The sequence below is a fragment of the Myripristis murdjan genome, chromosome 14 (genome assembly GCF_902150065.1).
Source record: "Myripristis murdjan chromosome 14, fMyrMur1.1, whole genome shotgun sequence".
NCBI classification, from domain to species: domain Eukaryota; kingdom Metazoa; phylum Chordata; class Actinopteri; order Holocentriformes; family Holocentridae; genus Myripristis; species Myripristis murdjan.
In genome coordinates, this window is record NC_043993.1 from 10,257,460 (window position 1) to 10,285,369 (window position 27,910).

Genomic DNA, 27,910 nt, shown 5'->3' on the forward strand with positions numbered 1-27,910 from the left:
CCTCTGCCATATATCAAATCATAGTCCTGCCCCTTTAGTGTGCTTGGTGTATAAAGTTGTTATGGAATACTTTGTTTCAGCATCAGAAAGTGGTTTGTGACTGTCATCTTAACAGGGTCAGCTATATGGTCATTCAAAATTTATTTGAATAGCAAAGACTCTTCTGGACCTGTAAATGCAATGTTTTACCCATGTGGTTTTGTATAATTGAATGTATGGAGGTTTGTAAGGAGAGCAGGAGAGAGAGAGAGAGAGAGAGAGAGAGAGAGAGAGAGAGAGAGAGAGAGAGAGAGAGAGAGAGAGAGAGAGAGAGAGAGAGAGAGAGAGAGAGCCCTATTACATCTTACTACTTCAGATGTGCAAAATAATTATTGCCTATACATATATATATATTTTTCTCTCTCTCTTTTTTCATTGTAGATAAAAGGGTCAGCCGTGTTAAAGTAAAAACACCATGATTGAGACATTTTGTACATTTAGCTGACAGCCTTAGCCAGAGAACTTTCTAATGAGTGAGCAGCTAGGTGTTCGGTGTCTTGCTCAAGGACACTTGGACAGGATACAAGGCTGTTGCAAGTGTCAAAACTGTGACAGTTCGATTAAGGAGCAGCCTCTCTAACTGTCCTGCCACCCTGTCACCATGATTTAAAGGGAAAAAAGTGAGAATGTGCTACAGCGGCTCAAGCTGCCTCAAAGGTGCATGCTCTCTGTTGTGGATTGGCTTATTTGCATGATACTTGCTGCAGGTCATGTTTTATTTACTGCTGACCGTGTTGCATAATCACTCCAAACAGCTTAATGCTAACATGTAAATAGCAGTGGGCATTTAATTGATGCCATGTTGTTTTCAATGCTCCTCTTTCTCATATGTCCACATCTTTCCTTCCCTTCCCTTCCCTTTCCTTTCAGTCCCCTCCTTTCCTTTTTTCACTAACCGTGACCAACACCATGTCACAAAGCACAAACCATGAAAGACTTATGCTGCAAGCCCATGGTAATTTAACCAGCTGCAATTAAAATCCTCATCTTCTCCTCTCTCACTCTTTCCCTCTCTCCCTCTTTCCTTCTCACTTACTTCATTAAATATGTCCACGGCTTAATTCAGTCAGCTGATTTAATTAATTTCAGGGAATGGCACCATGGCATGTTTGAGACTTTGTCAGCAGTGATTGTGACTTGAGAAACAATCGCTCCTTCCTCTGAGGACTTGTTGGCAGACTGCAAAACTGAAAGAGCTCTGATCTTAGATGCTGTTTTACCATCTGAACTTTTTTCTGCTCATGGGATCTGACCACAGATCCTTGATCTCCAGTGTACTCTGTTTTATTTTTAGCAATTTAAACAAATTCAGCCCTGGTAATTAAACTTGAGGTGCACAAGAATATCTTGTATACCCTCTCAGTCTGCACTAATACTGAATATTCTGTATGGATGTTGGCCTTTTCAGACTTGTGCTTGCAGCATAAGTCTGCGTGATGCGTATACTATACTGCACTATACTGTGCTATACTATACTGTACTATGTTACACTGTACTGTACTATACTATACTGCACTATACTATACTGAACTGTACTATACTGTACTGCACTGCACTGTGCTATACAATACTATACCATACTATACTATACTGTACTGTACTGTGCTATACTGTACTGTACTATACTATACTATACTATACTATGCTGTACTGTACTATACTATACTATACTATACTATATTGTACTGTACTATACTATACTATAGTATGCTATATTATGTTGTACTGTCCTATACTGTACTATTTAATACCAGAGATGGTTATACAGTACTAAACTGTGCTGTATTTATATTTAACATGGTATAATGTAATTTTATATCGTGATTCAGTTGATAATGAATCACAGTATGAACTAAACATTATTTCAATCATCAAGTCATGTTTATATATAGCTACATACAGTATGTATAGCTATATTGACGTAGGACTTGGACCACATTCTCAAACAACAATGAAAACTATATCATACCACACAGTACCATATCATAGCATACAAAGGACTGGTTGATACAGTATATCACTATTATACTGATATGCTGATATAAGACTAGTTACCTGGATTTTGGATATTATAATTTCACAACAAAAGTGTTGGCAGAAGTGTTGTCTATTCCTGGTTTTAAAAGCTGCAGTACAGTAAAAGGATGCAATTTTCTGAATTTATTAGACTGTTGTAGTTGCTCTGATATTTGCCTTTACCTGCCTGATCATCATATCCAGTACTGACTGTTTATCAAAAAATCTTGTGTATACATAGTTTTTGAAACCAACAATAATCATTCTGAAAAATAGCAATATTGATATTGAAGTATTCGGTCAATTGTGATATTTGATTTCAAAGCCTCTACACGGATTTTTCGAGGAACCACTAACAGTAACCTTGTGGACATAAGTCTGCTTTTCTAACCTTAGCCCACTGCTGCATGTATTCCCTCATCTGCACGCTCCCTTTGCTTGTTATCAAACTACAGACTGCTGAATTATCAAGAAGTGTCACTCAGGTTAATATTCCAGTCAGAGTAAGACATAAATGATCTATAGGGATTTGGGCTGAGGCATTTTAATGCACCGTCAGTAAAAACTGGGTTTTCATAAGATGTAGACAACAGATAAACACAATAAAAGCGTAGATATATCATTATGTCATTATCTGTACGATTGATGAGCCAGAGAGAGACGTATTATGATATATAGATCATTTTGGAATGTGAAATCATGATGATAATGTGAAAACAGTTGATTTTCTTGACACACCAGTCGTCAGATCTTCTAATAGGCAAACACTGCCTTTGAACGATCAAAGAGAAAATGACAGATGATAGTGATATTAAACTCTGTTACTGGTGATGTGTGATAGAGAAGCAGACTAAGTGAGACTCTGGGCCGGTCACGACAATTACGTGCAATGATGATTTCAAAGGATGTGAGCCGTCTGCTGTTTTCAATACAGCTCCAGTAAAATATTTTTTCTTGCATTAGAGCTTCAGCTTTGGAAATTAATTGAGCCTCCACTGCACAAACTCACATGTACATAAACATATATGTAGTCACAAATGCACACACAGACAGACTGGCAGACACACACACTCTCACACACACACACACACACACACACACACACACACACTTAAAATAATGTACATAAGTTCTGAAAATGAATTTTGGAATGTATCATAAAACATAAAAGGAAATAGTTAACATAATAACAGTGTGACTAATGCTCAATCATTTCTTTGACAACACCACAGAAAACGTAATTGCGATAGAGACTTGGCATTGCACACAATAGAGAACTCTGGGTGGAAGCAATTTTCCAGTTGCATGCTATTAATTAATTAGAGGCTGCTCTCAACATGAAGGAAAGGAAAGGAAAGGGAGAGAGAGGGAAAGAGAGAGAGGGAAAGAAAAAGGGACAAAGAGAGAGAGAGGGGAGGAGAGAGGGAGAGAGTGAGAGAGAAATTTTTCAATTTTCTTTTAAGCCAAATGCCACTGATAGCCTTTGTGACTACAGGGTAATCTTCTCTCTAGCACAGCGAAGAGTGAATGACTCTGTTGTCCCTTTATAATCACCCAACCTTCATTTATCCAGGAAATTAATCTTAATTTTCCTTGTGCATGCTTTTTTTTCCCAGCAACATTCTGCTTTACATTCATGCAGTCACCCCAGGGACTTTTCTAGCTCTCTGCTATTGGCAACTGAGCAGCTCCACTGGAGTAATTGGAGGCTGTGTGCCTTGCTCAAGGGCACCTTGACTATAACAAACCCAACTTGTCTCAGGCTTTAGGCTACAGCCGCCCCATTTAAAAAGATCATAAATGCCAACTGTAGTTGGGCCAAGTTAGGGGTCAGAAAGGTGAATTTTAACTATAGAGGGGTTCAGACAGTGACCCACTGATGGAAACTTGAACACGACGGAGATTAGCTTTTGAGCTTTACTGTGTTATCCTTAATCAAGTTATTTGATGTATACTTGAGCGTATCAGTTTTTATGGCATTCTGTTGCATATTTTAATTACAGCTGGCACTTCCTGACACACAGCATATCCCTCCTGTACCTGCTGAATCTGTCTGAAGTGATATGCCCAATCCAAAACCCCACAGTATATTCATTCCCCCAGCCATTAACCCCTCAGTGGTCACTTTCTCTAGGCTAGTCGACCAGTATTCTTCTTCCTTGTTTAAAACCTACGGCCAATAGCAATAGAAGTTTCTCTAATCTATCCTTTAAAGAGTGTCAGGCACTTGTTAGTTTGTGTCATGATACCTCTAGGAACGCTGACAAAGGTGGTGCAGTGATTGTACAGAATATGGACGCTTGTAGAGCTGAAATTTTTGCAACAACTTGGAAACGTGAGTTTTACAGCCCCCCAAAGTTGTGACCCTATCCTTACAATTCCCCAAGAGATTACAATATTTGAGTAAAACTATGGCTAATCAGCTGATGACGAAGAAATGATTTGATTTCATGTTGCGGGAAAACCCAGTGCAACCTATTTTTGTATACGCTACTTAAAATCCATAAATTGTGTGATGATCCAGTCCCTGAGCGATTTATAGTATTTATTTCAAAAGTAATATTTTATGCTTTCTTTCAGTAGTAGCGGTGTAATACAGTACAGCCAGCAGGGAGTGGCATTGGTACTGTTTAACAATATGTGACGTAAATTTTTAAATGGCAGATGTAAAACTGAATAGGTATGGATTATTGTGTTGAATGCGTTATTCTCAAGTGTCCTACAGTACCACATCTACATGCAGTTTTAGTGTTGGTAGTACCAGAGGTAATACCACCACTAACCGCAGTAGCGTTCGTTTCTTGACTATTCTCAGACTGTTCTCACTTCCACATTGAATCAGACAAAGATGGAACTTTTTCTGCTAACTCCTGTTTACAGACAAACTCAAAAAACTCAAAATTATGAAACTTGAAAGACTTGACTTGAAACACTGCAAGAGATCTCCCAGGCTAGAATGTTATTATGCCCTATATCGCATCTTTGAACTTATTTGCTTTGTACTCAGTGCAAAGAAGGAACTTTTGAAGTCAAATGTTTGCTAGATTAGGGTGTAGATGAATGAGCGTGCATTTCCCCCTCTCTCTGCTTTGTGAGAATTCGCCTCAGTCAACAAACTGGTGGCGACATTTGCAAAGGAGCAGCACCAACAAAGAAATACACTGCAAAAAAGACCTCTCTATCTATCTATCTATCTATCTATCTATCTATCTATCTATCTATCTATCTATCTATCTATCTATCTATCTATCTATCTATCTAACCTACTTGCCTTCTTACCTGCCAGCCTAAACATAGATGTTCACAAGCTGTATCTGTATTGAAGTGTGTGTGCTTCAAAAGCTCAAACAGTGGCTCAGACTGTTTTCAGAAATCAACCATGTTTGAGACACGTTCTGATCTGTCTCACCTGAGATTATAGCGCTTGTCGATTGTAGTGCTTATTCCATGTTCTCCAAAAACAACACGTGACCCTGAATTAATTCCTTTGGCCAGTTTTCACTGAAGCAGCACAAGTCGATTCAGCAGACAGATTCTAACTTTAGTAACCCAACATGTTGTCATTGCTCAAATGAATGAAAGTGTGCGTACTCCACAGCATGGTCTACCAGTTATTCAAGTGGAACAAGGTAATTTCTTTTTAGATTGTCTGTTTGAGTGTGTGGTTGTAAAATCTTAGTGTTTAGAGCTTTTATTTTGAACCTGGTGTGCAGAAAGCACTGGTTTTGTAGTTGTCTCATGCATGTTATCTTTTTTCTTTTGCATAACTGGTAGATGGTTGAAGCCTGAAGAAGACTGTTCACCAAAACACTTCCAAGGAATCAACTCATCTGAGTAAATCATTCTTTGCCTAAATTGCTCACCACTCGAGCATCAAGCTCATGGGTGAAGTAGCATAAATAAATCTTTTATTATTATTATTAGTATTATTATTATTATTACCAGTTTTCACTGAAGAAAGCAACATTTTCTCGAGGTCCCCAAACTTTCCTTCTATTATATGTTGATGGATGCTGGATCACTGCGCCATAAGTGAATATGAGGCCCCTCTGGTTCTCATCCGAGTTAGTCTCCAGAGCGCGTTGCCAGGATGAGTTGCCAGGGCTGGTCACCAGGTTGGGTTGCCATGGCCCTAAAGACCCTTTCTGATCGACAGGGATGCAAATCACGTAGAGCATCCCTCAGTGACAGCTCAGTGCTCTCTGAAACGCTGCCTCCAAGCGGATGTCCAGCAAGGCAAAGGGGACGGGAACATGAAACAAAAAACACTAAGCTGACCCAAACTGAACTGAGCTGAACTGAACTGAACGGGGGAGAGTTCACTGACTCCCCAGAGGGACAAGCTCCTTAACTCATTCTTTGTGCAGAATGAGGGGATAATGAACTTCCCCATACGCAACCTGGCAAAACATAAAACTTGAACTTGCCACTCGATCATGTATACCTCAGAGGGACAGATCTTGAAATGGAACCAATTCACTACAAGAGAGAAAAAATTTGGCAAAAAACAATTGAAAGCATGAAGAAGATGCACTCAAAGTTCAAGTGTTATCCTTCGGCAGCTATTGTCCTTGTTCATTTATTTCTGACTCATAGCGGAAAGCAAGGAGACAGAGGCTCCCATAAGGACCAAAAAGCTTCATTGCATCACTGCACGAGTGACTAACATCCATCATTGTTGTAGGTAGTGGATATAGATAAAGGCATTAATAATAAATACGTATAACAGCACTGAGAGTACACAGAGTTCTTATGAGGGTTTGCCCAAGGATAATCACGCCATGTAGGTTGCCAGTGCCAGTATAATGCTCTTCCCGCTGAGCTCGACCATGCATTTAGGGCTAATTGTTTAATTGGGTGTTTCTAATTGATGTGTTTATCTGAAAGATTCTGTTGTTCTCCAAAAATGAAAATGCAGTGGTCAAGCAGCATTAATAAAAGGACAGCACAGGCTTTCTTTCCATAAGCAAAGAGATTTCAGTTGCTTCATTGTTGCAATGCTGAAATGTTAAATCATATTGTATTACCTGTGTTTTTTCTGTTCCTCCACAACATGTTTTTAGCTGCATTTATAAATAGACAATGCCAAAATGGAGTAGAACAGACCTTCCCATTCAAATCAACATACTGAGATGGTCAGAGTGGTGGGTGTTTTTATCGTATTGGGGCTAGAGTCCATATAAACTATATAAATTTCTGGCGACTTGTTGACTCTCTGAGGTGGAAAGAGGTTTTTTTTTTGTGTGTGTGTGTGTGTGTTTCATTTGGTATCTCATAGCCCTATTAAGATTAACAGACACTTTTGTACTGTGTCACTAATATCAGATTTCAGCTGAATTTTAACACACCAGGAAACACAGATTTAAATGTTCCCAGCTCTTCTGATAATTTTTAATTTCAAGGTACACAGCATGACATATCCGAACAGTTCTCAAGTACGTGTGACACACTTAAGGCCACTCTAGCTTGTCACCATACCAAAGAAGTATAATAACCATTTTATTCTGTATTAACAAACAGTGCAATAACCGTTTTTTCTCCATTCAGGTCCTGTCGAGAAATCATTGCCTGAGATTCATTATTCAGCATCTCTGAAATATACAGTAGATGATCCTGTCTGTAAAGGTGCTTCATTATTTTGTCGGGTGGGGGCTTACCTACAGTTATTAAAAACATAATTTGTGTCAATTTTGAGCCATTAGTCATTTTTGTAGAATGAGCGGCACCTCCTCCCATCTCATTTGGTGTGCTTGTATGTTTGTGTGTGTGTGTGTTTGTTTTAAACCTGCTGAACATTTAGGAAAGAGCACTCGGCAAGCAATGAAATTTTATCATGGATTCCAGTGAGTTTATATTACAGGCTAAATCACAAAATCATTTCACTTTTATAGGCAGTATCCTTCCTCTTCCTCCACACGCCCACACGCCATTAGGCAAGTTTGCCTTCACTCTTCAAACGCTTCTTCCCCTGTTTGAAGCCTTTGGAGGGAGATGAAGTTTTTCCTCGGAGTCTCTCACACATCAAAGTGTAGTCAGGTTTCACGTGGATGGAAGGGGAGAAAGACAGGGGGGAGAGACGGAGAAAGAGAGACAGAGGATGTAGATCACATCAGTTGGACATAATTCTGCTTCCACATTCACTCACATGCTGAGCAGCAGCACAACGCCTGTTCATACTGCGCCATCCACTTACCCACTGTCTCTCTCTCACACACACACACATACACACAGTTACAGACAAACACACACTCACTTTGCAGCATTAAAGCAGGAAGCCCCATCAGCAGTAGAGAGAGGAAAGGCAATACTCTACATAAGGAAGTGTGACTCAGAGGCAGACAGAGACTCCAAAATCCCCAACTGTCTACAGTGATTCAAGACAAACAAGCTAATCCTGATAACGAGGATCAACAAGGCTGCAAACGAGAAGAGTTCTGGTCTCGTTTGTTTTCCAACTTCTGTTAATTTCCCTTTTTTTTCTCTCTTTTGCTTCCCATCTCTCCATCAGGTCCACTGATCCTATCTGCTGCAGCTCCTCTCCCTCTTTCATCAAGTTTTCTCTGTCACCCTTTTCTCTCCCTATCTTCTCCTATCGCGCAAACCCATCTCCATATCTCCATCATCCCTTTATTCTCTCATCTATCTCTCTGTCTGTCTCTCTCTCTCTCCTCATTATCCCCTCCTCCTTCTCTATCACCCATGATGCTTAAGTTCTGCCCGCTGCACCAATTTGCCCTGACAGTGAACTGTGCTCAAAATAAGTTCCCATCGCAGTGCGCAAAGCCAACTAAATACAGTACCCTGATATAGCTACTGATAATAATAAAAAGAAAGAAAAAAGATAAATGAAGGAAGAAAAAATATTGCTTCAGCTGTTGTACCAACGCCTTAATTTCAATCCCATTGGTGGATTCATTATTACAAATGCATAATCCCCTGCCAAGCTTTGTTCACATCCTCAGGACTTTATTTCAAATTTAACTGGAGACCCCAGGTTTTGCAAAAATACTAAATATATTCAGTTGAATTACAGGGACATGTCTATATAGAAAAATACATTATGTAATATAATTTTACATAATGAGTTTTTGTAACTTTGAGGCTAGGTAAGGGAAATTAAGGGAAAATTAGTGTTCAAGGGGTTAATTAGGCAGTTAGTATTTTAGCTCAATTGGGTCATTTAGGTCAAGTCAATTTACACCTATTTCCCATTGAATCCCAACTCTTTCCAATCAAAGCAACTTGCACAGCTTACTTCTGATGTTAAAATAACACAGATTTACACTACAAAGCAGTATGTTTAATTATTTATTCAGAGCTTTTCTTTAAAAAACAAAACAAAAACAACTCCAATATATCAACTGCAACTGTATATAATGAGCTTTAATGCAAGATGTGTTTATTGAAAAGGGAGAAAACGCATAATAAATTAATTTAGGCTTTCCACTGAATCTTGAATTAAAACACATACTGTACATGGCTCCCTTTTGTAATATTAATAACATCTAGGAATGAATAAATTGAATTCCAAGTTACTGTAGCTGTTTGCTGAGCATTTAAGAACAATGTAGCCCATAACTAGCATCTTATCTCCTTTTCGACACAGGCATTACAAATACTCTAAACTCATTTATATAATCCGCTAATCTTCTCGGCAGCATTCTCATCTACACACACACATGCACGCAGAGGCACACACACACACACACACACACACACACACATGCAAACACACACAGAGGCAAATGAGCATTGCACGTACAGATACGCAAACATACAGAGGCGCAGACGTCTGCCAGTTGGACACCCACCACACAAACTTTATGTACACACACACACACACACACACACATACACACACACACACAGGGCTGATTTCCTGGCTGTTCTGAGCACCGGTGTTGTCTGGTTGAGGCGGGTCCAACAGCGGCTGGGTGTTGGATGCTGAGTGCAGCTGGTGGTAGCCAAGACGGCTTCAGGGCCAGAGTCTAATTCCTGCACATTCAATAGCAATCTGATTAGAGCTCTAAATTGCTTCCCCGCTCAATCTCTTCACTCTTTCACAGCGTCTTCATCCGCCAGCACCCTATCTCAGTCTACACCTTCTCCCTTTCTCTGTCTGTCTCACTGTCTTCCTATCTTTCTCATTACCATTCTCCTTTCACTCCCTCCATCTCCCCGCCTTTCTCTTGCTGTCTTTATCGCTCCCACTCTCTCACCATTACTGCACTGTCGCTTATACTGCTGTATATCTCTTTGAATCTTTCACTTTTTTTTTTTTGCGGTTGTCACTGCATCTGCCTCACTTTGTCTCGCTCTCCTCTCATCTTTTTTTTCTCCCCCATCTCTGTTTCTTTGACTTTTTCCTTGTCCTCTCCAGTCAGGGAGGAAGCTGCTCTCCATTCTTTCCACACTCACCCCATTAGCCCATTAGAAGCTGCTGCTAGATGTACATTATTCTAGTCCCAGGGGACAGCCTATCACTTTCACTACTGCCAGAGAGCCATAGAGAATGGCATGTAGTCAAGGCGAGGGGCCCGGCACGCCTTGTTAGGTGTGTCTCAAGCTTGAACGATTAGCAATTACACTGTCTGACTAAACTTCTAAGGACTTGATGGAGTCAGCACTCTTGTCCAATCAAATATCTGAACGAAGCTGTTTTTAGTTCCAGAATGACTAAGCGCTCGCTGTGACAGGCTTCCTTTCATCTAAGGGCATGTCCAAGATCAGATTATGCACACTGTTTTCTGTTGGTAAAGATTCAATTGATTGTTTATAACGCGGCAATATGCACTGTTGCTTTTGCCCAAGGCGGTGTAATGCTTGTCCTTGCAGTCCTTATGCTAATTCTCATCAGGACTGATTTTAATTCAGTGGTACAGAACCACAACACAGGTGTAATAGTCATCATCAGTGATTAGACAGAACTGTCACTTTGCATCTTATGAGGTTTATTATAAATTCCTTTCGCCTCCATGTGAAACAAGTGAAGTGTTGCATCTAAATACACAATTTCTTGGTGAAATACACACTTTTTAATGACTATTTTCAAGGTATTTCTACTTTATCTGACAATATGCAGGAAGTAACGGGAGAAAGCACAAAGGGACGTGATATACATTACAGTTTATTCTGACTGCTTAGGCACTATCTTTGAAACTAGAGGGCAGAAAACTCTACACACTAACCACTAAACCGTGCATCAAAGCAGCAAAACATTCTACATCTCTTGCAAAAGCAAACAATACTTGTGAAACTCTTCAATCTCTTTCCAGCCATAATTTGAATCAGTACTTGAAGCACTAAATACACAATGATGGTATAGCTTTTTCTCTATGCAGGGCAGTGGGTTGCAGTAAAGTTTGGTCATACATGTAGTGAACACACATACAGGTATCAAGTTTTGATGTGTATTCTGAACATAACACATTATCAGTACAAATAAGGGGAAACATTTTTTTTTTTCTCAAATGTTCTGCTGTAAGACTCTAGACAGCAAAAACATTTGTGCTAGAAAAAAAAAAAGAACAGGAAAAACATCTCGCCTTCATTGTGGGTCTGGCCATAAGACTTCATCTTACTTCTTCACCTCCTTGCCCACTTCCTCCTCTAGTTCTCACCCCTCTTCCTCTCTGTCCAACACTGGCCTCCATTGCTGTCCAAACCAGATATTCATCTGTGGTTTTCACAATTCTAAATGTGGAAAGACGATTGGCAAAATAGTGTAGCGATGTAGAAACCAGCGTTTACAGTTTTGCTAGAAGTGTGTTATTAAATCGCAAACTGAGTATAAAGCAGTGAGCTGTGTTTACAGTTTTTGCAAAAGTGTGTTATAAAATCACAAACTAAGTGTAAAGCAGAGAACGTGCATTCTGTTTGGCACATTTGGTGAATGCATCGGCCAACCATTAACAAGTGTTAATGGTTTCAGAGAAAAAAAAAACAAAACAAAACTGAAAATGAGTCACTATAAATGTAATCAGTAATCTTCTGCACTTGCTTGCTTTGCCCCCTTCAGGGAGGCCAGAAGACAACATCAGCTGCAGAACACCACCCATCTGCCAAGCGTTCAGTGACTTGCTCAAGGGCACCTCAGCAGGACGGATCCTGGCTGACACAAGGTTTTAATACCAGGTCCAGCTCTATTTCTCTGACTGGCTCTTTAACCACTAAAGGCTGGTTTCTACTTCATAAGACAAATGTCATCCAGCAAAATCATACAACATCTGACCACCAAGGGCATTTATACTCACTGCACCTGACCTGGCCTGTGTCTTTGGAAACACAGAGGCGTGCAAGGCTTGATTTCTTTGTGATTTGTCCTGTGCCATAGCTGTACCCACAGCTTTGACTGTTTCAGCCAAACAACATATAAATGAAGGAAAGGACAATATGGCCTTGTTCAGACTATCGGGCCAAATCCATTTTTTGTCATATCCAGATTGATTTTAGAAAGTCTGGACAGCAAAAAACTACACAGAAGGTGATTCTGCAAATCAGATTCAAACCATATCAGGAGGTGGGTTGAAATGCCATTCCAAATGGTTTTGTATAGATGTGTCTCGGTCCGGACGCTCTGGACGCCCAGTGTCACTTGCAATGTGACACACAATGACAGCATCAGTTCAAAGTGACGGAAGTGCATAATCACGGCTGCTGATAACATGGATATGTTAATTAATATCAGCTTATTCCATTGCTGAATTTGTCTAATGCGACAGAGATGTTCTGCATCGCGACTTGACAGCGCGATTGTTCGGAGGGCGAGATGATGGATCTTCATTTCTCATGCCTCCGTGTTGATAAACTGCAGCTTCAGCGTGTAGAAACTGACGCCTACATTGTTAACAAAGCAACTTGTGCAGATACGATTTGAGAAACAAATCTGATTTGCCTGCAGTCTGAACAAGGCCCATGTCACTGTGGAGTGTATGAGCCCATGCACTGGCATCAACATGTGGTGAATAAGTTCGCCACTCTGCCGTTTACAAGCTTGTTGAGCAGGCTATTTCCCCAGCCAGGTGCCATAATTATTGATAGTTTTTGCATTCTTTATTAGCTCACATTTGAGATATTGACTGATATACATTTATTTTTGGTTGTGGTAAAAATACCATCTTGTTGTAATCATTAGCTAGAGCTGGGCCTAAAAAAACAAACAAACAAACAAACAAACAAACAAACAACAACAACAAAAAACATTCTGCTATATAATTGAATCTTTGTCCTGTCAAGTTGGATTTTCTACACATGTCCATTGTCTTCAATATAATATAAGTGTTGCCAAAGTTTGGCAATAGTACCAGTTTTAGGATCGTAATGTGAGCCTGTGCTGTTTTGGTTTTTAATATGTGCATGGTGAGTGTCTTATGTCTCGCTAATTCAAAGTTCGAAATTACATTAAAACAACAGAAAATGAGTCATAGGACGTTTTTTTTTTTTTTTTTTTTCAGGGTATAAATTAGCCTCAATTAGCCTCAAATGTGTTTACAGCAAACATTACATAGAACCTTGTTGGTCCCACAAGGGAAGTCAGTCACACATTTACACACACACACACACACACACACAGACAACCTACATACAAAATGCCCACAGGCCTGTGTTACATACATATATTCCATACATACATATATACATACATATATCGATGATTTAAGCTGAAGATCTAAAAAGCGCAATGTAAATATCAATATAGTTGTCTAACAAGTAAGTAAAAACCACCCCAGAAAAAAAAAAAAAAAAAAACTCTGGAGCTGCATAAGTCCTGTAGATTAAAAAACAGATAATTATATAATAACTATATAGTTTATTAGTTTGGTTTGTCTGGACAGGCGAGAACAATGCTATTTAAAATTGGGTGGCATCAGTTAACTGCTCTAAGATTATCTGAAAATGCAGGATTCAGTCCTCTTCTAACCCACTTTCATTGTGTTTTGTTAGAAATTAAAACTTAATCCAATCCGACTGCAGCAAACAAGCCAAAACATAGAATTTTGTGAGTGTAAGGAGATGGATGTTGATGTCTCATAGCCAGCAGTTACCGTACTCACGCTTGGGAGGCCTGGCATAACAAAATGAACTGAGGGCAAACCGTGGTCTCTCGACTGATGCTCATATTTATTCCTGCAGGATGACAGATTACCAAACCCCTGCCCGAAAACAAGCTGTCTCTGAGTCCATGTGACTGTTTACAAGCCCTGGCTTGGCTGTGATTGGGCAACATGAACCAAACCAAGCACAAAAAGACAAAATAAACTATTCCACTTTGGTTCAGACCAACGAAAAAATAAAGTCCATACAGGTATGTGGCGTACGGCTTAATCATACTCTGTAAAGCTGCCAAACACCTCCAAATACACTCTGTTATATTCCGCCCACCAGTATTTAAAGGATCTAATTTAGATGATGGAGTGGGTTACATTTTAACTGAGGAATAAATGTACTTTAAACATACCTAAAAGGTTAAATTATAGTTTTCGTTGACGTTTAGCTCCTGCTGACATTTAGTAAACACATAACGCTAAGAGTACTGATAAGAAGTCAGCTTTGTCTTTTGGGTTTTTAGCAGGTGAAACGGTGGTCCGAGACCCACACTCCAACTCTTCAGTGCCTGTTACTGCAAAGAAGCCCCATGCATGAAACATTAACAGGCGTTTAACGTGCATGGCAGATTTTATGTGAAAGTGTGTAAGAGTGTTTCATCTGTGACATAATATTCTTGCAAAGGCTTGTTTCTTGTAGTACAACTACAGCACGACAAAAAAGTGTGATGTGTGTTGGAAGAGTGTTTCAAAGAGAGTTTTTGGCAGTGTTTTGTCATTCCCAGACTGTGGATTATGAGGGACTTTATGTATTATCACAGCCAGGCGGGCCTCGTGTGACAGTGATAATCTCCATCCCCCTTCATCCTCATTTCTAACCTCCTCGGTCTGGTCTCCTGCCCTCTCCAGTCTGCTCAGCATTGCTCAGCTTCCTCCTCCCCCTTCCCCTTACACACACACACACACACACACACACATCCTCCTTTCAGTCCCGGTCCATCCGTCCTTCTGCCTCCGTAACCTAAAGCCCTCCTATGGCCCTGTAGCCCTTCAACTCTCTGGCCTGTTACCCAGGCAGCAAAGTGATGGATTTGTTTTCATCAGACCTTGTGACCTCCCCTCCGGCCATGCACAGATCTGCCAGCGCTGTGAATGACATTTACCCCCTCAGACTTTTTTTCTTTCCTTCCCCCCTCCCTTCTCCCTCTCTTGTAGATGACCTTTAAACTCTCAATCACTACCAGCATATTTACTCTGCTCATACAACGCATGCATGGAGAGAAGCCGAGGGACGATGGAGATGAAGGGAAGCGAGATTATGCTGACTAAATACATCAGGTGAGGGTTTACAAGCCAGGGCAAGTTCATGTCTTGGTCATTGATCACTGCCAGCGGTGTGCTGACGTGATAGAGTCCGACAGCAAGGCATCAACAGAACTGACATGAAGTGCTCAAAACAAATTTGCATCAAGTATTACAGAAGTAAGCATAAATTCTGTGGCTATCAGATCGGATCACCATTAGGCTTCAGGGATAGATAGATAGATAGACCGGGTGAATATTTTCTTTAAAAATCAAGGCTCCATAGATGGATAGAGAGATAGATAGATAGATATGGCTTTGACCTTGTTTGCTTTCTGTCCTGGTGTGGGAAGAACATTAGTATTAGCCTCGCTCCCCAGGCAATGGCGCAGTACATTTATTCAATTTGGATCCCAGGCTAAAGACCTTTAGCGACCCCCAGAGCGCAACATGATCTCTATACTCTCGGAGTGTGTGTCGTCGATACTCTCAGTGTGTATCGCCCAGCCCGCTCCAGAGTGACAATCCATGGATCATCTCTGGCTGGCACAAAGCTGTTGTTCACTTAGCAGATGGGCAACATGTTAGCTCTTGCTCTGTGTTCACACACATTGCCATGATACTGTCTGATGACTGGTGTGGACCGGCTGATTGCTACTGTAGCTGTGGCAATTTTGGTGCAGCACTGACAGGCGGGACGTGTACAAAAGCAAACGCTTGTGTGGCCCCCAAGGTGCACCCCACCCAAAAATTTTTGTTTCAGTTGCAATTTTTGTTTCTTGTTTTGCAGTGAAAGGATTAGGGGAGGGGCCGAGACTGAAATCGGCTGATGCTTCTTAGTTTGTTCAAAATCCCTAGTTCAAAATCACTCTCTCTCTTTTTTTTTTTTTTTGTTTATTTGTTTGTTTTAATTTCTGTTGTGTAAATGGGTTATGAATGAAAGTCCGCACGCCACAACTTATATTCAGGATATATATTTAGAGTGCACAGACATTTTGGGCAGAAACCCTCCTGATGTAAGCGTGCTAAATCCATGTAAAACAACAACAAACCACACTGCTGATGGTATGCCAATTCAGTGATAATGCCGTAAACACACGTCCTACTGAAATATGAGAGGAAGAATGATAAATAAATGAATAAATAAATAGATGATGACTAAGAGAAAGACCACCTCTAGGAAAACTGTGCCAAAGCAAAACAAAACAAAACAAAACATCTACAAAGAAAAACTATGCTTGCAGTCAAGATCCAGGAAAAAGGTATCAGTGTCATGATTGTTTTAGCATGCTATGTTAACACACAAGCAGCTCAGGTAACTGCTTTGACAAAACTGGTATTGGTGACACACTTTCCAAACTGTGTGTAGGATGAAAACATTACAAACATCTTAGGAGTCACAGGAATAAAGGGTGTGAAAAAAAAAAATAGCACAGCAACACTGAGGTCTGAATGTATGTTTAGCTCTTGGTTTCCTGGAAGAGTGTCTGAAAATTCATGGTCACCATATGGAAGATGAAGAACAGCACCTTCCTGAAAACAATGGAGAGACACTAACAGCTTTTTAAGCACCGTGGGAGTTGCTCTAATAGCGAGATTGCCGTGCCGTCAGCATGCTGTCTGGCTGCCACATACATTAGTGTCCTGACCCGATCTCGCCGTAACGCTACGGCCGGACTGCGGACTAATTCTGAGGCCATGCAGTGTCTCCCGGGGACACGAGATATGAGCAACATCATGACGAGCCCTTAGCCCCTCGCAGTCGCCCTGCCATCACTTTTACTTTCTCAGTCTCTGCCTTGCTCTTTGTGCCTCTCTGTCCCTCTCCTTTCCTCCCTCCTCCCCCTTCCCTCACTCTTTCTTTGTTTCTCCTGCTCGCATGCTCGCTCTGTGTTTCTGAGTCGCTGTATGACAAGTCTTCAGCCCCCTGCTTGCTTTATCATCCCAGGCAAGTCACTGTGAAGATGCCCCAAACAAAGGATAGGGAGAGATGTGTGGGTGGAAGGACGAGCAGGGGGAGGAGGGGGGAGGAGGAGGAGGAGGAGGAGGTCCTTCAGTTCCACTCCCCTCGGTCTCCTCATACAGCAAAATACCAGCACCAGAAATGTCAGACACACCGACTGCTCTCTCTCTCTCTCTCTCTCTCTCTCTTTCTCTCTCTCCCGGCTTCTCTCACTCTTTCTGTCCGTCTCTCTCTCAAACACACATTTGCAGTCGCACATTCCCACTCTCTCCTCCGGCTCCCCGGTTCCTGCTGTGCTCGAGTTTGACATGTACTGTGTAAATCTGAGCTTGTTTAGGCAGTTGATAAGAAGGCTTGGCATTGATGTGTGGTCAAAGTGCTCCTCTATGGAAGGTAGAGGTGGCTGTTTTGACAGCAGATAAGGTGGAAGGTGGATGTCTGAATGCTAATGCATGCCGAAGGAGTCAGCAGCTCTTTTCATCTACAGAGAGCCAGCATGAAGCACAGGAGAGGAGTTAAGGTAACTTGGTGTAACACAGGGCAAGAGCTCCGGGTGATGTTGTTTATTTCTGTACATCATTTCAACTGCCGTTTGACCCATTTATGCCTGCTTGTATACTGTAGGTGATGTTTAACACTTCTTACTGGATGCATGTCTGCTGAGAGTATGCAGATATTAGCCTGTTTGTGTTTATACTTGCATGCAAAAGCATACGACTGCATGTGTGTGTACGCTTGTGGATTATGCACAGACCTGATTACTATGGACAGTCCTATTACTTTCACTTTGTATTTTAGTCAGTATTCCCATTCCCCTGTTAGTTTCTGAGAAAAGCAAGCCAATTACAAAGGAGAACAGCTCCAATTAGATTAACGGTGATATGTAGGCCTACGTGAGCTTTGCAGCGGCAGCTGGTTGAATGGTGTTCTTGCGATGCTCAGCCCGTTGTTTCGTTCCTCTCTTCGCTAATTGCCTCCTCAGAAAACAAGAAATTAAGAAGGTCAAGTGCCTCCCAAAAATAACCTCCCTCACTGGAAAGTCACTGGCAAGAAATTATACAGCTGAGTCCTGGGATGGAGAGATAAAAGGAGGGAAAGGAGAAAAGGAGGGAAAGGAGAGAAGGAAGTAAGAAAGGAAGGAAGGGATAGAATGAAGGAATAGACAGAGGCAATGAAGGGAAGGAAGGAATTAATGAATGGATGGATGAAAGAATGCAGCAGGGAATGAAAGAAGAGACTACACTTGAAAACATCTCCATTTTAACAAGTCATTTACTCTCATATTCAGTGTTGACATCTTGATTTTCCTAAAGTGAAAAAAAAAAAAAAAGATCTGCTAGTGGGATGAGGTAATCCCATTTGTTTCCAACACAAATCAACTTGTTTCCCAGAAAAGCCTGAAACTAGTCAAACTGCACTGGAAACAAGTGGGATTATATGATCCCACTGGCAGATTTTTTTTTTTTTTTTTCATTTGTTTTAAGAAAAACAAGATGAAGCTAAAGGACTTGTTCAGATGGATATTTTTTGCAATGTGTGTGCAGCCTAAAAAGAGAAGGCAGAGAGAAAAAGAGGGGCAGACGAAGGACAGAGGAAAACACAAATTGAATTAAAGAGGCACATGGGTCATTTCGGTGTCCACAGCCCACCTGCAGGGGTGACATTGTAACTCTTGCCATTATTGCCACCTCCGCCCTTCTCCAGGCCAACCAATAGTTTCCCAAGGGCAGTGTATCGGGGTCAGGGAGGATGATGTACCCACAGTGGAGGCTGTGTCTGCCGCCGAACCCCAGGAGAGCTGGGCTGGAGATGAGCTCAGGGTTCAGCTCTTGGCAGGGCGGCGGAGAAGTAAGCAAGAAGCAGACCCAGGGGAGGCACTATCACAGTGGCAGGTTTACTCAGTGTCATGCAGCCAGTCAATGGCCTCTCACACACTGATGTACCCGCAGACACACAGATACACACGCCTGCATGGCACACACGTACACTCAGTGCCTGTACTTCTTTACCAAAGTGAAAATATCATTATTACCAGCAGCATTTGTTTCACGAGAGGCAATTTTCCTGTTGAAGCCCGGGGAAGGAATTGTTCACTCTATTTCCTAAATGTCCTGGTCATTGATCTGAGCCTTAACTCCTTTCTGATGAATGGCCTAAGTTTGTAGGATGCACACACACACACACACACACACACACACACACACACACACACACACACACACACACACACACACACACACACACACACACACACTGTAATGGTGGGATTTATTTAGTCCCATTTACTGAGTGTGCATTTTGTTTATTGGCTCTTATGGCAGTTTTATGCATGTATTCAAGAACTGGTAATATAATTAGCATGAGAAATGCCATTTCTTTTTTTTTCTTGTTTGTTTGTTTCTATCTTTCTTTCAAAACACTCTAAATTATTTTACTTTTAAACTTTATTTTATTATGATACCAGAATACCTGAGAACATCAGCTTTGACTAATGTTGCACATTAGTACACTGTATATAAATCACTTTTGACACATTGGTATAGTTACACAGCAAAAATCTTCATCTTAAGAAATAATGTCATCCCATATTAAGTATTTAATATAAGTTATACACATTTGTTACAAAAGAGTTTTTTTTTTTTTTTTAGTGTATAGGATCCAGTTCTTGTTGGCATTTTACATTACTTTGTTTAAATATTTTGCATATCATTTTGACACACTTGCACACTTAATGGTGGTAATTAGTGACATGGGGTTATGTATGTCAAGGGTAATTGCACAGGAAATGAGGGGGCACAGGTGGCTGTTTTCATCAGACAGAAACTTACCAAGGCACAGATAAAAACAAGCTGATACAAAAGTGCTACATTCAATTCATTTGGTCTTTCATTTCCAATAAAGCAGCACTAAGATCAGCTGCAAGCAATGGAATTGACATTAGGTTTCATCAATTTGGTCTGCAAAAACTTTATTGTAGTAGTGGCAAGTGGAAATGGAAATCAGGACAGCCTAATAAAAATTGGCATTACAAACATAAACAAATGAGAGCAAAGCTGAGACAGCTATAAGCTTCTGTATTGATAATGTTAATGCTTGTTTTTAACCCTATCACTTCCTCTTACAAGGAGAATCTGTTGTTGAGGGTTTTCTGTTTTTTTTTTCTGTTTTGTTCACCAAAGGCAAATATGTTGGGAGTGATTTTTCCACTGATGTTGCACCTCCCCTATTTGCCATTGTGAGAAACTCCGCAGGCTTTAGCTTTGTTTTCACCGGAAGAGTGGCGCCCTCTTTCTGCTTTGTGCCATCAGGCAATCCAGCAGATTTCCCTCAAAATCCAACCAAGCATCACCTTAGAATGGAGTGCAGATGATTTTAATTTTCTTGGTTTTGTTTGTTTATGGTAGTTACACTAATGTTTCAATTACATACTGATGCTAAAATGCTATACAGAACGCCTTTAAAATACTGCGGTTTCCATACGTGGTGATGAGTTGGGTCATCATCACATATGGAGGAGTCACATCATTGACACCATTAGTTCTCGTACCACCAGAATTTAGGGAACAGGCTTGACCTCAATAGAGAAAACAGCATGGGGAGGTGAAGCTGGCATTTCAGTTTTGGAGTTCCTGCCAGCAGATGAACAGCAGTGTTGGTGGAAATGTCATAAATACTCAGCCAAGCATCAATTTGAAGGATAGCCTTAGTCTTTTCACTGTGTTTTCTAATCAGCAGTTGAAACATATCAACAAGCAGATCCATCAAATACAGCTTGATGATTGATTGAACTTGTCTGGTGCGACGAAAACAACCAAGATTGTCCTGAAGCTGGGAGCGCTATTCATCTAGTGGTCCAGACAGGCCCAAACAACTGTGGATGATAATCTTTTCTAATAAACTGACACTAATATTCCTTCCCGGAGAATCCTCTGGTGGAGATTCGGTGACATGTTTTATTAGTCCATACATAGACTTGCAACCGTTAAATCCATTCTTGAGCATCACCTCAATGATTGTTGAAACATGTAAAAGTACTAGTGTGTTTCTTCCTTCGAGTGAGCATGGCAATATTAATACACATTAATATTCCTGTTATGATTGGTATCCAATATTTTGTCCACGTTCTGGCACCTGTAAACACCATATCCCATCTACAGTAACTGGGATAAGCTTATATTCCAATTATGTGGAACCCGAATATGCCACGTGGGATATTCTGATATTATGTGGGATACTGAAGCATGTAAACACCGTATGTTGTCTGCTGTTGGGATTTATAACAGGTCACTATGGTTTTCACAGCAACAGCACACATTCTATATTTGCTATCCATTCATTCACTTGGCATCAGCTTGCCGTTACAACTGAAAAACAAAGAATGGTTTCGCACTTTTGGGAAGAGTTCTTGATATTAATAAAATAAATGAACAGGTAGAGAAAGAGAGGACAGCTGAGCATGTCAGGTCGCAATGGAAGATATTACAAAGAGAAATTAAGGGTACAGAATTGGATGAGGAAAGTTGCTAACCCCTTATTATGCACAATGCTGTTGTCACCCCAACTGAAAAAAAGTAAGATGCTACTACAATAAAACTTTTGGTAAACAGACAAACAGACATTTGAATCAATGGGTTAGTTCCATATAAACAGCATATCCTGCATATGACTATAGCCAGGATAAGGCTCATAACCAGAATATTAATATGCACGTAAACATGCGCAAAAGTTCAACTGTAATAAACTTATTTGCAGTGACAAATAGGACAAAAAATGGCCAACTAAAGTTCAGTGCATAGGCAATGAAATGCTGGTGTCAGCACCACAATAAACAATACCATCATCATCATCATCATAACGATTAATGTTATGTGTGTGTGACTCGGTGAATGTTGTGTGCTAATTTGTTCCCCGGCTGTGCCATCCCCTATGGATACAGTGAGAGTGCTGCAGTGCAGAGTGGAGGAGACCGTGGCTTGAATCACACTATTACAGAACGGGCTGTTTCACGAGGCACATGAATACACAATACATTTAAATGGAAAATACCTTGAGCGATTTAACCGACCGCCACCGTATCTCGAGAAACATAATAATATCTGTGCTTTGCCTCTGAGCCACTTCCTCTGTGTAAATGAGCAATTTCAATGGTGTGTTAAAGTCGCCTTCCATCTCTCTCTCTCTCTCTCTCTCTCTCTCTCTCTCTTTCTCTCTCTCTCTCTCTCTCTCTTTCTCTCTCTCTCTCTCACACAGTTTTTCTTTCTTCCTCTATCTCTTTTCCTCTCATTATCTGGATCCTCTTTTTTCTCTCCCCTTTTCTGTTGTTTGTTCTCTCTCTCACTTTCTCTCTCTCTCGCTCTCTCTGCTTCCCTCTCTATCTCTCTTTTTTCATACATTCAACTTTGAATGAACGTAAAACCTTTCTTCCTCTCCCTCCCTCTTGCTGTAGGGCCTCTGTGTGGCTGGTGAAGTGAACTTAACATTATTTGCATTCTTAATGAGCGCACTTTGAAAGGCACTCTGCTGTAACTGCACAGGCTGGGGCAGTAAAAAAAAAAAAAATAATAAATAATAAAATAAATAAAATTGTAAACAAAAATATGCATAGCCTGCACTTTTCATCAGTCCACTCTAAAGAGTCACTAAAGGGGAGGGAGGGAGTTTAGTATTTACTGTGCGATGTCATAACCACGGAAAGATGATTTTATCCTTATGTTTAAACATAATTATAGCACTTTTGTTTCACTACACTGCATACAATTTAATGTAAATCCATGTCTACCCTTGAATTAAAAGTCACCAAACACGTCATTAACATCACCGCACTCTGTGACTTTCAAAGCTACACAGCTCAGCAGAACAAGGTGGCCAGCTTACAAGATACAAAACTTTCATATTGTCCTGAGGGAAATTCAGGTTTCAAACCCAGCAGTGCCAACACTGTGAGACAGACACAACAATAAACAACATACACCATGCTTAGTAGTAAACAACGGGCTGAAATTTCAGTTGTGTAATGCCATCCCTCTGCTAAGCTTACAGGATTACTCCAGACATGGTGAAAGTTAAGCCCATTTTCCACACTGCCCTCTCTGCTTTACAAAATTCTTGTAGTTGATTCGTGGCAACTTCTAGCTCATGGCTTATATAGATTTTTGATGTCCTAAATTTAATCTATTTTTTCAAATGAGTCTAAGAAGCAAACCTTTTATTATTATTGGGTCTAAACCATTTTGTGTGTCTGCATGTCAAAAAGTTAAACCTGGCTACCGTTCTATAGGGAATAATTTTGGGCTGAAAAAGTCTTCTTTGGTGAAGAGGCTCACCAAGACAGTCTCATGACATTTTGTGAAATGAGCATGAGGCACTGTAACATACATTTGGTGTTGTAGACACCAATTGTGAAAACCATTCGTTCCTCCACTGTGAAAACTTTACGTAAAAATACTAAAAATTGGTATACATATTTTATGACTTTTATTCTCAGAGTCCAGCATTGCTCAAATGTTACAACGATCCGGCCACAGTGATTTGCCTGCTCGCTTGTTTGTCCAATGAGAGCTTTGTGAATGCAAAAAGAAGAATAAAGCCTGCACACTGTGATCCTGAATCTGACAAACATCCAGCACAGATCGAAACGTTGTTTGTCACACAATAAAGGTGTGTACCAAACATCACAGCATGTGGGCTCTGTTCTTTTGAATTGGCACCTCTTGAGCCCTGCACCTGATTAAGTCAATGTGGGTATGATTATTGCTACTTATGCATTGTGAATGCACACACTAATTGGAAAATGTTCAGATGTATTTTGACAGTAATTACTTCATTGCAAAAAATCTCTGCCTTACCAAGTGATTTAGTCCACTCTTCAGTCTTAAAATATTGTTTGTTTTTTTAAAACAGGATAAAGACTATGCCAATGATGAGATAATCTCTTCTGTTTTCAATATCTTGAAACAAGACAGAATAAGGCAGATGAGCCCACAATGACACTTTATTCAAGACAATTCTGGAAACATGTTAATTAGCATTGGAAACAAGCCAAATTAGCACATCACATTGGCTTTTAACACTGAATATGGGACAAAAAATGTTTTGCAGAGTTTTCATCCAGTGAGTTTGCGATCTTGCAGATTTAGTTTTGATATTGTGCAACTGAATAAGAGTAAATGGCGTTTTGAGACATACCTGTTTCTCTAATGATGACATGTTAAATCCAGATTAATTTGTAGAGGGCAGAGACGGAATGCCAGAAAATGGGCTTGACATTCACAGTGGCACAGTGGCACAGGATTTATATTTTAAGTTAAATCCAGCAGTTTATTCAAGTGGACAAACAGTGAAACAGTGTCAAAAAGGCAAATACTGCTTTCAGCAAAAAGTAAATCAAATACTTCCCATGTTTCACCAAATATTTTGGACACACTGAACTACTGTTCTGCCCAGCTTAAAGCAGTTAAGTGTATAGTGGCTTATTCCAATGAGAAGGGAGGGAGTTGTCCTGCTGCAATTTATCTATTTCCATCATTATGCATAATTTAAAGCACAGGGCTATTTCAGGGGCATTGTGCAGGCTGGCAGGAGTGTGAGCAGAGTGTGAGCCAAGTGAGTCTGAGTACAAGACTAATGATGGTAATGGCTGCAATTATATATATGGCCCTGTTCTCAGTTGGCTAACAAAGTCACTGCCTTTCCCGTCTCTCTTCATTCCTATCTGCTTTTATCTCTAACTCGCTTTGAAAGACAGCCACGTTATTGCTACACCCTTTCTCTCTTTTTCCCCCAACAGTTTCTCTACATTTTTCTCTTTCCTTCTCTCTCTCTCTCTCTCTCTCTCTCTCTCTCTCTCTCTCTCTCTCTCTCTCTCTCTCTCTCTGTGTCTGTGCAGGCAGGTAAGATGAGAGAGCTGTAAGTTATCTCGATTCTGCTCACCTATCTATAGCCACAGTGACACTGCTGTTGCACTGGCAAAAATCCCCAAGTGCGTGACACCAATCAGATGGAGCTGCACTGTCATCAACCATCACCCGGCTCAACGTTTGACATCTTTAGTAAAAAAAAAAAAAAAAAAAAGGCACTCTGGAGACACAAACATTCTCAACTTGTCACAGCCACTTAATTTCACAGTGAAAAGTTTAACCAGAGTTGGACTTTAAAGATGCACTAGGCAAGACTACTACATAAAAACACACTCATCTTCCATACTCAAAAAGTGGAGGTGCAGCCAAGGAAAGCGTATAGCCATACCCCCACACTATAAGTGATTTGCCCTGTTTACCCAGAGAGAGATAGATCTCCATTATCACTGAAAGTACAACAGACTCCCAATTTCGCAGCGATCCATAGAGGCAACATAAAAGAGACATAAACAAGTGACGTAAGATGTAATCAAGTAAGGAATAAACCCTGCCTTAAAATAATACAACAATAGATTAGAACAGCTCCAAAAGCCACCAGTAACCTATTTATTTTGTCCAGCTCAAGTCCAACTGAATCAGTCTCAGTCCTCAGCAGCAGTAAGATAATCAAGTATAGGGAATCACTTGGAGCACAAGGGAGTGAGGTGGTTGAGGTAAGAAAAAACTAACAAATAAAAACAAATGAAATTTAGTGTCAGGGTTAGTCACTAGTGAGGAATATTCTCCCGCAGGGAAGAACAAATGAAAACTTCTTTTGTCTCTTTTATCCTTTGGTATCCTTTGTTGAGTATGAGTTTGCTGTTTGCTGTTTAGTGAAACGCCTCACCCTACATGATTTCTGGGTATTGCAATTTCCAAAGTTACCTGATTCTGTAATTTAGGGCAGCCAACATTTGAAATTTTCCAAGAAAGGTTTCCACTTTTAAAGGCTTATAAAGTGTTTCTTATGTTGATTAAGTATTTGACACTATTACATATATTTAAAGGAACAGTTCACTGAAAAAAGCACTTACTCTTGGTCCAGTCCTTCTAACTGGATAGCTTCTGTGTGGTTTGGCAGTGTTTCCATTGTGCTGCTGGAAATAGTTTCCTGAAAAATTCTTAACCCCTGAGGGCTGTGGGTTATGTCGAGTATATGTGTCACTGTTTTTGGAAGGAGCTGTTGCTGTTGCATTTTTCACACGGAGGTCTTTCATGTTTTGAGATCTACAAAAGAAAACCCGTCCAGCCGTGTTGTGCTGGGAAACTGGAAAACAGGGAAGGCCACGGCAGACTGGATATCTCACCACAATAATACAAAAAACAGAATCTGCATGCATACATTTCACTAGGGGGCATGTGCATTTTGGGTGAACTGTCCCTTTAAATCCACCTCTGAAGCCATCAACTTATTATAATACTTTGAGCAGGTTGTATGTATGTCAGCCTGGTTTCATCAGGGTGAAAGTAAACCATAAAACTTTCATATTTGGCCATTTTCAACTTTTCAGAATCCAGCTCCACACTGAGGCTAATATTCTGTGTCAGAATATTCCAGAGGGAACAAGTTCCCCCTCTTGCTATTACACACACCCAACAACAGCAATCCCCCTCCCAGCACACACACGCACATGCATGCATAAACATTTTTTTTTTCCTTTCTCCCTCAGCTTGGCATCACATCCTGGTCAGGTTGACATGATTTATAGAGTTCCCTCTGAATAAATAATCCATTGCAGAAGTGGAGAGTTGTGAATAGGTGACAAGCAGGCATGCTGGAGTGATGGAGAGGAGTGGGAATAGGATAGTGGCAAAGATGGGAGATGGAATAGAGGAAGGAAAGGAGGTCAGTGCGGGTTGGGGGAGAGGAGAGGGCGGTGTATTGAGTGTGGTCGCTGTTTGTCAGTCTGCTACTGATTGCCTGAACAGACTCCCAGTCTCTAACTTAATCTATTGAACTAAACAGACATACTAAGGCTAATTGGATTTAGTTTCTATCACAGCCCAAAAAAATATGAGGTTAACAGTCTGCATTGAACTGAAATAGCCAGATCATCTACAACCATTATGAACCAGCCAGGAGCATTTGATGCATGGCAATGTATGATCAGATTCAGTGACAACCCAAATGAGCTGTATGGATTTTCATTATATGATACTATGGCAATTCAAAACAGCTTTGGAAATGTTTTTAATCTAATTTCTGAAGTGTTGCATATTTAGGTCCTGATTTCACATTACAAGGCAGGTAACAGCTGTGGACAACTACTTATGTTGTCTGAACTTTCATTCAGGTGCTAAATAGTATTTACTCAGGTTTTTAATGTTAGTACAGGCTGTGTTAACTATAACGACATCTATTCAATTCTATTATTTTAATTAAGTAATGCATTTGTGAATTTCAACTAAGTCTCAAAAATGCACATAAAAAATGCAGTGGAGTCCGCACAAATCTGGTATTCTAGAAATTCTTCTCAATGACCACAACTGTGTCTTTTAAAATGACATATTTGTGGATTTTTGTGGATTTTTGGGGGGATTTGGCTCACATGTTAGCTCACATATTTGTGTGAAATATCTGTGAACACACTTCTATTTCACAGCTTTTATCTTAACAGGACATTTGTGAATCTTGTCAATTAACTGACCCC

General features: G+C 40.4%; 1 protein-coding gene across 2 annotated transcripts in view; it reads left to right on the top strand.

The window, feature by feature from the left end:
* Positions 1-27,910, top strand: part of kctd16b (potassium channel tetramerization domain containing 16b) — a 94,902-nt gene that overhangs the window by 28,503 nt on the left and 38,489 nt on the right. Inside the window, exon 2 of one of the 2 annotated variants that reach the window (XM_030069143.1) lies at positions 605-634. The exons of the other annotated variant lie outside the window; for it this stretch is intronic. Coding sequence (XP_029925003.1) covers positions 605-634 — 30 coding nt within the window. The remainder of the gene's footprint in view (positions 1-604; positions 635-27,910) is intronic. 2 annotated transcript variants of the gene reach the window in all.